At 42.9% G+C, this 16835-nt stretch overlaps 1 protein-coding gene across 2 annotated transcripts in view; it reads right to left on the bottom strand.

Moving 5' to 3' along the window:
* CHCHD6 (coiled-coil-helix-coiled-coil-helix domain containing 6) overlaps positions 1-16835 on the bottom strand; it is a 120649-nt gene that overhangs the window by 46750 nt on the left and 57064 nt on the right. For both annotated transcript variants that reach the window (XM_009896346.2, XM_054162850.1), the window contains one exon: positions 12259-12329. In XM_009896346.2, coding sequence (XP_009894648.2) covers positions 12259-12329 — 71 coding nt within the window. The remainder of the gene's footprint in view (positions 1-12258; positions 12330-16835) is intronic.

Below are 16835 nucleotides of genomic sequence, written 5' to 3'. Positions count from 1 at the left end.
CAGTAACCTGGAATTTCCTGTGGGCTGCAAAATCCAACAACTGCTAGCTGCCTTCTACTGCATTATTTGACTAGGACTAGTGTCTGAGGTAACTTGAGCAAACCACATCAGTCACCATTGTCACCACAGTGCAGACAGCCTCAAAGGTCAGCAATGAAGAGCATGTGCAGCACTGTGAGCAAACCCCAGGGCACAGAGCAGCAGTTTCTGCATGTCAAGGAGTAATCAGCTGGTCAGCACGTACAGGGTGCATTACAGGCAGACTAAACTCAATGGTGGTTTGCTCACATCAGTGTGGTGTGCTGCCATGCTGTACTGTACAGGGATGAAAACTGGTAAGTGGTTAACTGACCTGTAAAAACTGCCTTGTCCCTTGGGTAGCGCTGATGGCTTCTCTTTAACATGTCAGAAAAATGACTCCAGACAAATGCAATACACAGCACATAGCAAGGTTCCTTCCTCTCTCATTAGTGCATCCTTGACATTTACAGCAGAAAATTAAACACAATTGAAGCATTTTCACCCACATAAAACAAACTCATCAGCTCAGAACAAACGGCCCTGAAAGCTAACTTTCAGCACAGGCCACAGGACTGCACTGTCACAAAGCAAGCACTACAGCCTCACAGCCACCTATGGGATTCCCTGATAACATGGCTTTAAATGAAAGAGGGAAGGGTCATGTTGCAGCTGTCTGGCAGGAAAAATAAGAGAAGGAGTAAGTTTAATAGATTATCCAAATGTCTACTAAAAATGCAGTAATATTTAAGCTACATAACCTAGCTCAGTGTAAACTGAATGCCTCACGAGGATAGACTAATGTGATTAGGAAGGAAATATTTCTGATCAGCCTCATGTATTCAAAACACTGCTCATCAGGCTTTGCCACTGATCTGGATGGAATACAAGGCTTGTAGAAGCAACATTGTGTAGAGCAAGAGGAAACAGGCTACAGAAAAGGATGAATCCTCATGACAATTTTCATGAGAATAGGGGCAGTGTGTCCAAATCTCAGCTGAAGCAGTTGTATTCTTGTCTTTCTAAACCTTTTTCCATGTGCCTTGTCACATTGTTTGCAGCACACTACAGCACAGCTGCCCTATTTCCCCTCTCTCTTTCTCCTCTTGACAGCTGCATTTCAATAACAGGTCACACGATTCTCTTTCTCCCTACCTTGTCCACAAAAGTGCCTAATGAATGTATATTTATAGAGCACTGTGAGTTTCTGCATGACTCTGTGATCCTACAAAATTTGTCACTCAAGTACTTCCCAATCTCCATTCTTGTTTTGACAGCTTGTTTGAAGCTGCCACACAATTCCCCACTGCAATTTGTGCACTCAATGCACCCTTGTCCTTCCCAGGACTGATATCTCCTTTCCTTCTGATCGCAGACACGCAGAAGCTGTTCTGAAATCTTCTTCTGTGTAAGCAATTAGATTCTATCACTGAGAACAAAAGCTACACAAATGCCCAAATCTCAAGTGTCAGCAACTTGTTGTGTCACTGTACTGTGTTCAGTGAAAACAGCCTGACACAACCACATTTTCTTCAAGGGAAAAAAAAACAACACCAAAAAACAAAACCCCACCCCACAAAACAAGCCAACAAAAATCCCCAAACAAAAAACCAAAAAAACCCACCTAAAATCCCCCAAAATACAGCTAATAATAATAAAAGGTAAAACCAGACCAAAACCAAAACCCAAGCTCTGAAATATAGGGATTGCAGTGGAAAATACTAAGAATCTAGCAGTTCTCTGTAATAACCTCTAATTTAGGAAATCCAACAATCTCTCCATTTCAGTGATGAAAGTGATGCAGAGATTGTGACACCCATCCAGTGTTGGTGCCAGGGCTTTTATTTTTCTTACTCCAATGTACCACCAACTCTCTTGCCCTCCTATACAGTCTATCCTCACACACGAGGGGTCATTTCCCATTTGATTAATAGGCCATCCTAAAAGATTTCAATTTACACTTCATTGCACTTTGCCAAGTGCAGCTTCAACCAAATTCTACCAGCTTCCTCAGCTCCTCCCATAAGCTGCAGGCACTTGGGTTTTGGTGATGGGCTGTGGGTCTTCAGGGGAGGAGGAGGGTAGCAATATGCAAAATACTGTACAAGCCCATATAAAAATCAAGTGATCCCTATCCTTCTGAACCTGGAAACACAATAACTAACCATCTCTTTATTAGCATTCTGCGGGGCAGATGGCAAGTGGTTTGGAATAATGAGAGACTTCTCCCCACAAGTGGATAATTCCAATATACATTTGGATGTAAATTCTTTACTGATTACGATGGTAGAATACTGAGTTATGAGAAAGTGCCTCTTCCTTCACTTGCCAAGAGATACAGAAGTTAACAGAACCGGATCTCCTGCCCACAAAGCCATGCACCATTTTTTCCAGAGATGCCAAGCTACTAAAAGTTGACTAGGAAAGATGAAGAGCCTAAAGTTAGCAGCAAAACGGTCTCTGGAAGCCAAGCAGGAATGAGTCAGAATCTTGTTGCTGGAAGGAGTTCTCTGAATCAGAAAGGAAGCTGGCTCAGCTCCCACAAGGCAGAAAAGCAATATAGCAAGCAATAACCGAATCTGAAAACAACACACAGCCCAACAAGTGACCCGAATAGGGAGTTTCGTTCTTCAGAGAAAATAAAAAATAAAACCCTGAAAACTTGTTAAGATCTCAGGTCAGGAAGGGAATGCATGCAGTTACAGAACACATGCAGCCCTGGCCCGAAGAACGCACAGGTTGTGGCAGTGCTGTGATTGCCCAGGGTCAGCTGGCACACTACTTGCTGGGAGAATGGTGGGCCCATATTCTTTGTTGGCCTGTTAAAGCCCTCCCCAAAAACTATTCTGAAGAAAGTGCATGCTGATTTCACATAACCACAAGACAAGAGGGGGACACAGGTTCAGTAAATGTTTCCTATGTGAATAGAACAGAACAGAACCTGTCCAACCTATCCAACACTAGGTGTCCAACCTATCATCCAACACTACCTAACCAACTAAACCATGGCACCAAGCACCCCATCCAGTCTCTTCCTAAATACCTCCAGTGATGGTGACTCCATCGCCTCCCTGGGCAGCCCATTCCAATGGCCAATCACTCCTTCTATGAAGAACTTCTTCCTAACATCCAGCCTACACCTCCCCTGGCACAGCTTGAGACTGTGTCCTCTTGTTCTGGTGCTGGATGCCTGGGGAGAAGAGACCAACCCCCACCTGGCTACAAGCTCCTTTCAGGTAGTTGTAGACAGCAAGAAGGTCTCCCCTGAGCCTCCTCTTCTCCAGGCTAAGCAACCCCATGTGGGATGATCTTGCAATGATGTCAGACTGCTAAGGGAAGGGCTTTGGAAGAAGCTGCTTCTCTGAAATGCCACTAGGCATTGTGCTAGGTCTCTATGCTTTACACCAGACTACATAAGGGGTTACTGGTGACAAAGAAAAATATGAGTCCATCAGTAAATTCTGCAGTGACAGTGTAGCACATCCTGCTGAAGCAGAAACAAAATTTTGCAAGGAGAATGAAGCTGCCAGCAAAGTTCAGGTGGGATAGGAAGCTAAATATCATATTCAATAAATCCTCTTGTTTCTGCCCATACTCTAATCTTCAAAACCACAGTGCCCCTCTATAACCATCCTGTGCAACTTGCTGACTACTGACTCATGCCCCAAAGGACAACAACAATGGTGCTTTCAAAGAACACTCAAAGTCTTGAAGTCTGTTTGGGGGGTGTGGGGAATTGGGATTGTTTGGTGGTTTGGGTTGGTTGTTTTTTCTCTTGTTTTAAAAGAGATATCCTATGTTCAAGAAGTCCTCGGAGAACTGGAAATAAAAATCCCTTACAGAAAGTAATTTATATAACATTGTTTTAAGTATGGAGAAAAGCACACAAAGAGTCTTATGGGAGTCAATGGGACCCCTGGCTACCCAAGGCTGCTCCCTCATGCTAGGAAGCACTGTGTGGAGAAGTTCTCCCTGAAGAAACAATATTCCCTGAACAAGCAAATGCTCCTGTCTTCCAAACACCACTTTTATGGGCCAAATTCATTCTGACTGTGGTTGGTGTGCTATGTGCATGTCCCAGACAGGCAGGCAAGAGACACTTCCAGGAGTAGTAAGGACAAGGAAAGGATAGGAAGAAAGAAGCAACCCCAGCAAAGTACTCTTATTGTGGGTGGAGTACCATATGACCTTGAGACTCCAAAAGCTAATGGGACTCCATAGCCTAGAAACCTATTTTAGCAGAGTAGCTTCATGAATTATTAAAACCAGTGAAAATAAATAAATAAATACTAAAATAAATTAAGACATCTAAGCCTGGTGTGATAGAGATGATTTTTTAACTCCCTTTAAAAGGTAGGAAAGGACCTCAACCTCTCATTATCCAACAGCACCTAACACCACCAACTTCCTCAGTACAGATGGATCACCATGATGGAAATTGTCCACAGTCATCCTGCCACAGTTTACTTCCTCAGGAGGAGGAAATACAGAAGTTCTGGCCTACAGAATAAACTATTTCTCTCCTTAGATTTCCCCCACTAGTACCAGCCTTTGGCCTCTTCTTGCACCCCTCCATCACTCCAGGAGGAGACTCTCACTCAACAGTAAGTAAAGACATTTTGCACAGCACATATAATCCAGAATCAGGAACACAATTAGTGTTCAAAATAGCAACATTGCCCTTGAAATAATTTGCTACTGAATTAATGACCAGATTGTTAGGAGTGTTACCTCAACTTTGCCTTAGGCTGCTAATTAGCAAACAAGTCATTAATTCACTGGTAACAAGTAGTTTCTCGGGCATTATTGCTTCTGACATCCTCAATTCACCACTCTTTTTGGAAAGCTTCCCCAGACAACTTTAACCTCAATCCTCTACAAATCACCCCCACGCCACTACACCAGCACACTATGCACCACACACGCTGGAATATGAGAGGCAGAAAGCCACCACAGGAATAAGCTGAGCTGGGTCATTAATTAGAATAGAATTAACCAGGTTGGAAAAGACCTTTGAGATCGTCGAGTCCAACCTATCATCCAACACCATCTAATCAACTAAACCATGGCACCAAGCACCCCATCCAGTCCCTTCCTAAACACCTCCAGTGAGGGCAACTCCACCACCTCCCTGGCAGCACATTCCAGTGGGCAATCTCTCTTTCTGTGAGGAACTTCTTCCTAACATCCAGCCTAAACCTCCCCTGGTGCAGCTTGAGACTTTGTCCTCTTGTTCTGTCACAGGTTGCCTGGGAGAAGAGACCAACACCCTCCTGGCTACAACTTCCCTTCAGGTAGTTGTAGAGAGCAAGAAGGTCTCCCCTGAGCCTCCTCTTCTCCAGGCTAAGCAACCCCAGCTTCCTCAGCCTCTCCTCATAGGGCTTGTGCTCCAAACCCCTCACCAACTTCGTTGCCCTTCTCTGGACACATTCCATCAACTCAACATCTTTCCTAAACTGAGGGGCCCAGAACTGGACACAGAACTCAAGGTGTGGCCTAACCGGTGCTGAGTACAGGGGCAGAATGACTTCCCTGCTCCTGCTGGCCACACTGTTCCTGTTACATGCCAGGATGCCATTGACCTTCTTGGTCACCTGGGCACATTAATATGGTGCCTTTCCCAGCTCAGCTAAGGGGAGGGAGTGACCAAAGGCACAAGAAGATCTCAACATTGGTGTGGACCTGTGATTCCATATAATATAAAATGCTGTGGAACCTGGAGAAACCTTGCTTCCACCATGGTACACAGTGGAACACGTAATTCCCAATCTGAGGGCAGAGATCTGCTTCTGTTTCCACTGCATTCTCCATGATAAAGAGCTTTGGACTGAAAGATTTCGCGTGCTCTGATGCACAATAAGTATTTCTGAGGTTTGTTTTAACAGCTGCACAAATATCCACGCTTTTGAAAACAATCTGGATTTGGCCTGCCAACAAACCCTGATCTAAGAGTTTTATAATGACAACATTAGTACAGAACACGAGTGCTTTCCATGTAAAAATCGATAGCAACAGAAACATCCCTAATAGACTACACAGAGTCTTTGGCACCTCTTCCTCTGCTATTCCAGTCATTCCTGTTCAAGTCTTATTTTACACATTCCCAAGTTCTACCAAGGCACCTTTGAAGGAATGCTCTTGCCATTTTGGAAAGATATGTTCATATTTTACACCGTTTTTTCAGCACTAACAAACCTGCAATCTGGGTTCTTTCGACTGATTTATTCGTCATCCCTCAGCACGCCTGAGGGGGAAAGAGGGTGCCGTGAACATTAGATTACAAAATCATTTTATTAACTGGGCAAAAGGCAAGTCTTATTTAGAATCATAGAATCAATAAGGTTGGGAAAGACCTCAAAGACCATCAAGTCCAACCTGTCACCCAAGACCTCATGACTACTAAACCATGGCACCAAGTGCCACATCCAATCCCTTTTTGAACACCTCCAAGGGTGTGCGTCTCCACCACCTCCCTGGGCAGCACATAGAACCAGCATCTTAGTGATCCCCAAGAACTGAACTGAACTTGGAAAAGATTTAACAGCTTGGATGAAGTATACAAACTGATGCATTTTAAAGATTTAAAATTCAGTTCAAAAAAGAATAACCTGGCCCAGCTGGAACATTTACACAAACCCATTACATATATTTGCCTATTATTATCACATATCACATTACTAAAGAAGTAAGGGAACAAACCTTGCCTCAAAAATCAACGCACTGGTAGAAAAAGTTGCTTAACAAGGGGTCTTCCAGAGTTCATAACAAAAATGTTTACATGCCAATGTAAACGAGTGAAAACCTCTGTGAAGCAGAACTGAAAATGATCAGAAAGCTTTTCTTTCGGTAAAACTCCATGTAAAATGACACCCAGTCAAAGCTGGGCCATCTACTCTTTTACTCCCTTTTGAAGTAATTTTGGGGAAATTCATGCCCATTATTCTCCTACAGCAATATTCCAGTTTCCTACCAAGAGCAACTTCATAAATCTGAGACAGCAAAGCTTTGGCTAATAACTCATCCCTTTATTTAAAGATTACGTGAAGCAGACTCAGCACAGACAGAAGTAGGAGCAACTAACACAAACCAAGGACTGAGGGAAGAACAGGGCTGGGATGGAGTCGAACTAATTTTTGTGAAGGTGTCATCGTTGCAGGTCACAGAAGCCCTGTGTTGAGATAAGGCTGGGCATGAGCTCCCAGTGCTAATCAGTCTTTTACTCTTGAACACTCTTAAATCCCTACTGCAGAAGCTCTTCATTTCAACACTGAATTAATCATTCATTTAATCTAATGCTAGGAGAAATCCCAAAGCAATTTTGTTTGCAAATTATGATGTCTTTACCCTTCTCCTTGGGCTTCACAACTGTCCACATAGTAACTGTTTCAGAGATTGACTTCTGGGCACAGCCCCCTGTTGAAACACCTGAAGTCTCACAGGAGATTTCAAAATTAATACCCCATAACCACCTTAAGAACTTTCCAGATTTACACAAACAAGGGGGTGGGGGGGGCTAAGAAAAAAAGAAAAGGGAATTCCTCCAGGTTCCAGTTAGTGTTGCCATTTTGATGGGCCATCAGCCTCATAAAATTCTGTGCAATTCAATAAAACCTTAATTTCCATGAGTACTGAAAGGAAGTCATAAGTTTCCTGTTCCCATCAGAAAGACTATCTATGAACCTTCTTCCCCTACCCCCACCACATCAGTGTGGATCTCTGCTCCATGTTCAGCCCAAGAGGATACTTATTATGTGCCAATTTCTCTAATGTAATCACCTTAAACACTCATGCCCATTAAGAGTAAAGATCTTAGGACCATTAAAAGGAACTCTTAGATACCAAGTCCTGTATGGACTAAATCTCTTCAGCAGTTTCTCCACTGGAAAGCTGCTTTGGATTCAAGGTTGATCTCTACCAGGATAAGATAGCAATGTTCGATAACAGCACAAAGCATAAGCAGTTCTCTATGCACAACATGCAAAGCAACACAGCCACAGTAAGCAGCTTCAGAAACACTTCTGCAAACTGTAAGGAGTTCTCAGGCTGAGAACCCAGCCTCAGAACAATTTTATCTTTTAACAGCTTCCTAATCCCTTCACCCCACTCCTGCAGCTTTACCTTTTAGAGAGTCACACACCCCCATGCCAATTCTTGCATCCAAATTTAACAACTACAGAAAAGAAAACCATAAGGCAACCTTCACAGAAAGAAAATAAATCTTATTTCTAACAAACAAACCACACACACAAAAAAAAAACCCAACCAGCATTTTGAGGATAAATCTAGAGTGCCTGCACTAAGCCATAACCTCTTTACTGTTGGGTTGGGTTTTTTTTTTAGCCCCCCTCTTCCCCTTAACAGATTCAGAGACTGTAATAACATTTAATCCTCAGAAGCTAATCTAAATGTAACACTCAAAAGAAGACAAAGACAACGTAACAGAAAAAAAATGTGGCCACTGCCTTTTGGGAGTGCTGCTTTATCCCCAGAGCGAGAGCATTAATAGAGCTTGGAATGAAATGCCATTTTATTCTCTGTAGCGGGGAGGGGATTAGCAAGTTGTCTTCTCTAAACCCAGTCTGAGTCATGGCTCTATGAACACTGAGAAAAGGATGTGGAACGAAGGGAAGGGCGGGGAGCGCTGGCTTTTTATTTACACGCCGCTTCCTTTGTGGGTGGTTACTGATGTGCACAATTTGCTAAACAGGGAAGGAAAAGGGGGGGAAAAGTTGTAGGTCCCCAGACTTTAATTTTGTTGGTTAACAAAAGAGAAAAATCATAATGCACCAATTATAACAACATCTAGACAATACGTCTGTGGCAACTGTCCAATTCACCACAGCATGTAAGCAACAAGGGCAAGTTGCTTAAGGTGCTGAAAGCTGCGCTCAGTGGTTTCTTGTTGCTAGGATCTTTTTTCTGGGAGAAAGAAACAGGTTGGACAGAGCCCAGAACAAAGAAGGAGACACTGCAGTAGGAACATGGAGACATGAGCAGGCTGGGTTTAAGTGAAGAGATGAGGAACAAAGTCTACTGTACAAGTCAGGCCATGCAGGCATCAAGCCTAGCATCCTACCTTGAAGTAGAAACCAAGAGCTAATGACTGTGTCAGTGATTTAATATGAAGCTCAGCAATAAGTACTCCACTTCTGTTTCTATACAAAGGGAGACAGGAAGGTTTACCTGCCTAACTCACAGGCATGCTGTGAAGGGTCACTGGTGGAAAGCTTGTACAACATTCCAAAGTCTTGCAACACCTGATAATCACTAAGGAGAGGAAATAATCCATGGAACAATTGACCACTTGTACAGAGTTGTGGGTGCTGATAAGGGAATTATAGAAGTCAATAAATTACAAGGAAAAAAAGGTGGGTTTATTTGTTTCAGATATGTTGTATCTTTGCTTCAACATGGCCTCCAAAAAGCAGAGTACTCACTGTGGAAAGAGCTCCTGCTTTATCCCCTTCTTTATCCATCAACTATGCTGATACACAATGGCAGAAGACAATAAACACAGGGTAGATTGGTCTCGAGGTACAACTGCCAGGAAGAGGTCAAAGAGTACAGTGAAGCAGAGCTGATATAAACTAGGGAAGAGACACTATGGGAAGGAGACACACTCTCTTCTGCAGATGGGGAAAGTGCCACTCCTGGTTTCCTTTTGTTACAGGAGCTGTCATAGTTCAGCATTGGAAGCAGGCAGACCAGGGCTTTATTCATACTTTGGCAGTATTCCAGTTCATGTAATTTTGCTGGAGTGTCAGTTTATTCCTGCCAACCAAGCTAATAGATCTGCATAAATCATTCTTACCTATCTTAGCACTTACTGTGCTTGTATATCTAATAAGAAAGTGCAAAACAGGATGAGCAAACTATTCTTTCCACTGAAGTCACAGGGTCTTATCATTTATTACCATAAACTGCCTGCAGAACAACTTGAATCTACAATGGCTGACAAGAAGATCTCACAACACAGACTTCAACTCCTATCAATTAAGCATGAATACCAATGTAAGAATAATGTTTTCTTGACCCTGTCCCAGCCTTATTCAAGACACATGTACTCTTTGAGAGTGTTCCTAGGGTGGGATATACACCAGGGTAGCAACCTTGAAAGGGCTCACTGCCTGCTGCTGCAAGACACCCCTAGACTGCAGGCTGATGGGGCAAAACAATGACTCTTCCCACATGCACAACTATCAAAGGGCATTATCCCAGACTCTGCCCTCAGCTTTGTCCCTTCTCAAGGCACCCCTCCAGCTATATTATCTTTTCAGACAGTGTCACGTTAGGGTAGGTGTCTCTTATGGCTGCAAGGAAGGCAGCCTAAGGAATCTGTCCCTTTATGATGGCTCTTGTTCATACAGCCATCAAAGAGCACTGTACAAAGGCCAGAAGCCAGGGATTAGCAGATGATAAGGGCTCAAAGAAAAGGGGAATAAACCCTTAAGAGACTATAAATACATGTTCTGAATCTTGAAAGAAAACATTAGCATCTGCACTGGCCTCAGCCACTACACTTTATGAGAAATGTTTGCATTCCTAAGCTTGCTACATTACCAGTCTTCATCTCCACAAGAAACACAAGATACCAAGTGAAACTGAAGCCTGAGGAACCAGACTTTAGACTGCTATAAAAAATAGGTTAGTTACAGTCTGTAATAGCAAGAGAACATAATCCCAAGTCCCAGTCTCTTCCTCTACCAACTGATGAAGATAAATCATTGCTACATGTGTTCCCAACACCTGAAAGGCTTGGGGCTTTTTAGCCTGGAGACTAAGGGGAGTGGAAACTGAGAGATCTTATTAATACCTAAAAGGTGATAGAAGGATGAGACCAGTCTGTTTTCATTAGTGCCCAGGGACAGGACAAGAGATAATGGGCACAAACTTGAACACAGGAAGTTCCATCTAAACATGAGGAGGAACTTTGAGGTCATGGAGCACTGGAAAAGGCTGCTCAGATTGGTGGTGGAGTCTCTGTCTCTGGAGTCTGCCCAGATGCCATCCTGCGTAACCTGTTCTAGGTGAACCTGCGCTGGTGGTGGAGGTTGGACTAGATGATCTCCAGGGGTCCCTTCCAACTCCTATCACTCTATGATGGCACATCTGCAGAAGCAAATCTGAGAAAAGGCTGAGCTGATCAAAGACTGTCAGAACTTTATGCCCTATGAATTTTTAAATTTTTTTTTTTTAAAACCCCAGAATTTAGAATTCTGCGATGGAGAACCGCACGAAAATGCATGCAATGTGTTAGCTGCCTTGGTTTGGCTTCTTTAGCAACTTACTGCTTGACTGTCCAAACAAAAACGTGAAATCACAACAGGTTATGTGATGCTTTGGCAGCCAAACGTAATTTTGAGTACAGACAGCACAATATACTGCACCCCCCACTAACATATTCATCACTACCATATTATCTATTTATGCAATTAAATATCGTACAGTCTGGACTGGACCCAACTGGACTACATATGCCACTACTCCAGTTTACTGCACATTGGCCAACTGTTTACCCAACTGAAATCAGAGTACTGCTCTTGACAGTGTAATTGCTTTGGACTCATTAATATTAAAGAATTACAGAAAATATTTTTTCTTGGACAGCTGTTAGTGCATGTGGAACAATAAGCTACATAACACTACTGGCAAATCCAAATGGAGTTTAGACACTAAATATACTCATGGTAAAGGGAAAAACAAAACCACACATTAAAGGTACACTAGTTGTGCCAAGGGCCATAAACAAGGCCAGAAAAATCATTGCAGCCATTCTCAGAAAGCAGTTGTGTTAATTACAACTCTATTTTAATTGAAATTTACAGGGCTAAGATTCAGACTGTTTAGCTCTTTCTTCCCTGGACATGCAAACTTTAGAAGTGATGCCATTCTTCCTACTCCTGTGCACTTGCCCAGTGCTGCAATGTGTAGGTTAAATGCCTTGGGTCAAAGCTTGAACAGGCTAAGCATGTTCCATTGCCATTTTCAAAACGCCAGGCAATATTCCTGTTCAGTGACAATTTTCTAAGTCCTTCTCTTCTTCTCCCTTTTAAGATCTAGCAACTTTACACTGAATTCTGTCAAGCTGGGCACAGAAAGAAGTTGCTAGCTCATCAGCCCCCTAAACACCTGACAGGAGGTAACTTCACACTCCATTTATGGGAATATCCAGAGGCTACACGCAGAGCTTTACAGAATGCAGCTGGAACTGACAAAAAGCACAAAAAAATGGCTCCTCACTTTATTGACTCCTCTGCCTTGGTGGCTGCCTCCTGGTACTGCTCCGATGTCAGCTTGTAGATCTCCGCATTCTGAAATAGAGAACACAATGCTCAGCTCTAAAAGTTAAAGGCACCTCAGATCTTACCCCACCACAAAGTCATATTCTATAATTAATGACCATTTCCAACAACAAAGAGCATCTTCAGTTCAAAGAACACACACACACAAATATTAAAAAGAAAATGCTTAAGAGTTTATTTTCTTCTCAGCAAAACTCATCAAGCCATGACATGTCCTCCATTCTGCACTTCACCCTTGAGAAGGGAAAGAGGGGGTGGGGGGGAAAGGTCACCAAAACCCAGCCTTCAGCTTTGATTATTCCATGTAACCGAGGTGTTTCCAGCACCAAGGTAGTTTGAGATAGGTTATGTTGTGTTCTCTTTTTTCATTAATTGCTGTGAAGGATCCTGTAAGTTACTGACATGCAAGCATCAAAATTGGCTGCTAGCACTGGAAAATCCATTTTACATTTCAGTGCTTCTACTTATGTTACTTATTCTTTAAAAGAAAATTATGCAGCCTGTTTCCCTTTTAACAACATAGGGAGGTGTATCAGGTATCAGTTAAGGCCCTGCCAGTCTGGAGTGTCTTGCTGCAGGGCTTAAGAAGTTTGCATTGAATTCTCCCAAGCTTCCACAGAGAGAGTTTTAGTTCACAACTGCCAGGCTGCTGACCATGGAGGATGAATTCTTGCTCTCAGCAGCACCTACAAGCCTCCCAAGCACGAGCAGCACAAGGGAATGGCTGCACACCACCAGTAACTTCACCGCAAGGTTTTGTGTCACTAAATTGCTGATCAAGCTGCTTCAGGCAAAGCCTCTGGACTTCATACTGAAATAGCTGCAATTACCTCACTCAAAGCTCATCTGCAAGGGCCTTAGTCTGAAAAGGCGCATGCAGAAAATATGCAATAATCAATCAAAAAAGTGACAAACCAGCACTGAAAGCGAGGACAGCTATTCATTTAGGGCTGGTTCTAGCTGCTATCTCATCTCCCCCCAGATTTGGTCATTTTGTATAGAACACTATTCTTGCCCTTCTCCATTTATTTTCCCATAGATGCAGCTGTGGTCCTGCACATGATGAGGCGACACGTATTGTTCCGCGGTTAGAAAAAGGAAAGGACAGATATAACTCAAGTTCTATTAGCGGTTCTGCCACTTGTGCAATCATGGGCAAGTCACCATTCCCCATCTGCAAGCGAGGGATAACAGCTGCCTGTATCACTGAAGTTGTGTGAAGCTCAGCTAATTGGAAGGCTTATACAAGCTTCCAGAGCCTAAGCTTCCAGGTGCTATATTTAAGCATTTTATCTCTGGTGCCTGAATTTATGTCACATACCCAAAAAAAGAACCCACAGACCAGACTTCTCTTTTCCTAACTTTGACCTAGGGGACAGACTTAAACTGAGAAATCATGGAAGGGTAACCACTCAAAAATGCATTTTGCCAGAAAATTGCCATTAATGTTTTTCTTTACTTATTTGTTACACAATGGTCACATTTCTATGCTATTAAACTCATTTTTCTCCTTCCCATAATGAAAAGTTCAGCCTTTAATGGAACGTTTTCCTCTGTCCTGTAAACAGACCTCATGACTTTCAGCTCCCTGCTGTTACTTATTCACACATGAAACCACAAGACCTGTGCTTCATTAATTAAATTTACCATTAAAAATTAAATAATGTGAATAAGTAGATGTAAGCTTTATCTCCATGGGCTTCATAAGTCTCATCATTTCTCCAATTACTACTCAAGCAATTTTCATATTTCATACTGTCTGATTTCTCAAAGGGACTGGATTTGAAAGATCAAAATGAGAGAAACTGGGGAAGAAAGAAAGCAAGGTGGTAGAATTAAACATTTTTCAGGCAAGAGGAAGTAGCCCCGTCAGATACTATTAGCCTGCGGCACTCTGCAGTGAAACAGCAGCAGGAGAGGAAAACAGGAACAAATATGTTGTACGTGAGACCCAGCATGAGGTTGGCATTTAACCCACCCAAAGAAAAGAAAAACAGCCAACAGAGTCATTTGCTGGTTGCACTGTCGATTAAAGTGGTTGTGGCACAACCTTGCCTAGATTATTAGGGAGAGTTCAACGACCCAGCAGTATCATCAGCCTCTGCTTCACCACCACCAGCTACCAACATGGGCAAAAAGGAGTCAGGGAAGAAATCACTGTGAAATAGGTCTGGATCATAAAAAACTGATAAAAGCAGGCAAGTGAGAACCTCATCAGGTGAGGGAAAAGAGAAGGAGACCTTGCCTCCAAGAAGCCAAAAGGCACATGGCACAATGCAAAGATCAAGGAGGGGCACAGAAGACCTTCAACCTGCAGATGAAAGCTGCTGAGTTGTGAAAATGAAACCTATTTGCATGTGTTCCAACTGGACCTCCTGCCTTTGGATCAGACCTCTCTGCCAGTTTCTTCTCCCCTCCCCTTCAACAACCCTAGGAAACAGTGAAGCACCATTGCCAACGCTATGAATCAGAATCTTTAAATGCTTCCCCAAGTATGAAAAACAGAGTTTTGCCATTTAAACCTGAGTTCATTCAACAAGCAGACTTGTTAAACAGGTTTTCCTTGGCCTCTGGGCCCTTTCCTACCTTGGGAAAATCAAATTCACTTTTGTCCTAAACACTAAATGAGCAACAGACAGGCCTTTCGGCATCGACACAGTCACGGCACTTCTTTGATTTGGGCTTGCATGTACAGAGAATAATTTTCCAAATATCCTCATCTGGACAGCTTCAGATGCAAGATCTGCTTAGTTTTCAGTATTTTCCCTACCACACTCTGGCAGAGGATGTTCCAATGGACTACAACAATCCTAGGACCCTGTAATAGGGCTGCAAATGAGCAACCAAGCCAGAAACCACCTATGCACTTCCCATGGCTTCAGCAGAACTGCCCACACACAATGGCTATTCAGAGAGATCAAGGTGTGGTATCTGCACTTGAAACAAAGGTCTGAGGTGCACAGCCTTAGTGAAGTCCTCTACCTTCATAAAACAGTATTCAGTTGCAGAGTAAAAGAGGACATTCAACACAAAATTACAGGACATCAATGCTGCTTTTAATTTACATTTACAATATTTGATGCTTGAGATAAAATAGCAGCTCACAGAAAAAAAAAAATTGAGCATGAGACCTCAACTGTTATTAAATAAAGCTCCTGGCAGTCTTAGTTGCAGAAATAAGTTTAAAAACATGACCAAAGGACACTATAAGGGCTCAAATAACAAGACACACAGAAAGAATGAATGAACCACCTAAAATGTTTCACTTCTCTCAATAAAGCTGAGCCTTAGGCGACGCAACTTTAGAACATCAGATCTTTGTCATATGGAGAAAGAGCTCTCCAGAGAGGACAAACAAACTAAACAAAGAAATGTTAGTTTGAAAGATTTTTCCCTGCTATTAAATGATGGTTCGTAGCAAATAATAGAAACACTGAGAAGCTATAAAAATACATAACCAGAGCCTAAAGACCAACAGAACCACTTTCATTTACCCTGCTGCTCTCCTACAACAGATCTGCTGCTATACTCTTGCTCCCCACTCTTCCCAAAGCATCCTTGCACTAAAAATTTCCCTTCCCAAAGAGAGTACATTTTACTATTCAGAGCTAAATTTGAAGTAGTCTTAATTCATCATTCCTCCTTGGCTGCAAACATGTAGGGAAACTCCAACACTCACTACTACACCTTGCTACGCTGCCCCAGCCCTTTCCACAACATATAGCAGAGGAAGTAAGGAAACAATATAGCAGAAGATGGAGTTCTCAGGGTTATTTCAGGAGGGAAAGTAATTGAAGCATAAAGAGGAAACCCTGCCAGCTCATTCTCACATTGACATTAAACTACATTCCTTACAACTTCGGTGAAACACGCGCTGCTTGCGGTAACATGTAAAACAGAAAATCAAGCGAGGCGAGCACGAGGATCCAGAAATTAATCAGATTTTAGGCAAAATTCTTTGTGCACATCAAGCTCAGATGAGGGAAAAAAAATCTGACACTGGGTCACAGATTTCTCCATCTGGTTCAGTCTGGGTCAATAGATCAGAAGGTATTTGGATTAAACAAAAAAGCCCAACCACCACCACAGCTATCTGGAGATTTTTTGACACCTCAGAGTACAGAAGCTTGTCAGTGGTCACAGCGTTTAAAGATACAAAGAGGATTAACAGCTGTTGAAATGTTGCCAGCCTAGATGAACGCTAGTGATACCTCTGATGAAATGGAGCGGGCCAGTGAGGCCATGACAAATGCTGCATGCAACAGCCAAGGGATTAGATGGTACAAACCACCTCGCACCTGACAGACATGTTGCTTCGATCCCCTCTCCCAACAGCTGCGCTTGCCCGCTCCCAGCAATCCTCTTGCCACAAGCCCTGCCCGAGCTGAAAGGAGCACAAGGGGTGGTGCTGCGTGGCAGGAGGAATTACACAGCGTGCCCTGGGAGCAGAAAACACCGTGAATTTGGGGAGAGAGAGGGGAAAGGAAAACAGAGGTTACTCCTCACGTATCAAAT

The sequence above is a fragment of the Dryobates pubescens genome, chromosome 1, assembly GCF_014839835.1.
Source record: "Dryobates pubescens isolate bDryPub1 chromosome 1, bDryPub1.pri, whole genome shotgun sequence".
Lineage (NCBI taxonomy): Eukaryota > Metazoa > Chordata > Aves > Piciformes > Picidae > Dryobates > Dryobates pubescens.
The sequence above is the reverse complement of the archived record's forward strand: the minus strand, read 5'-3'. Positions and strand labels throughout refer to the sequence as shown.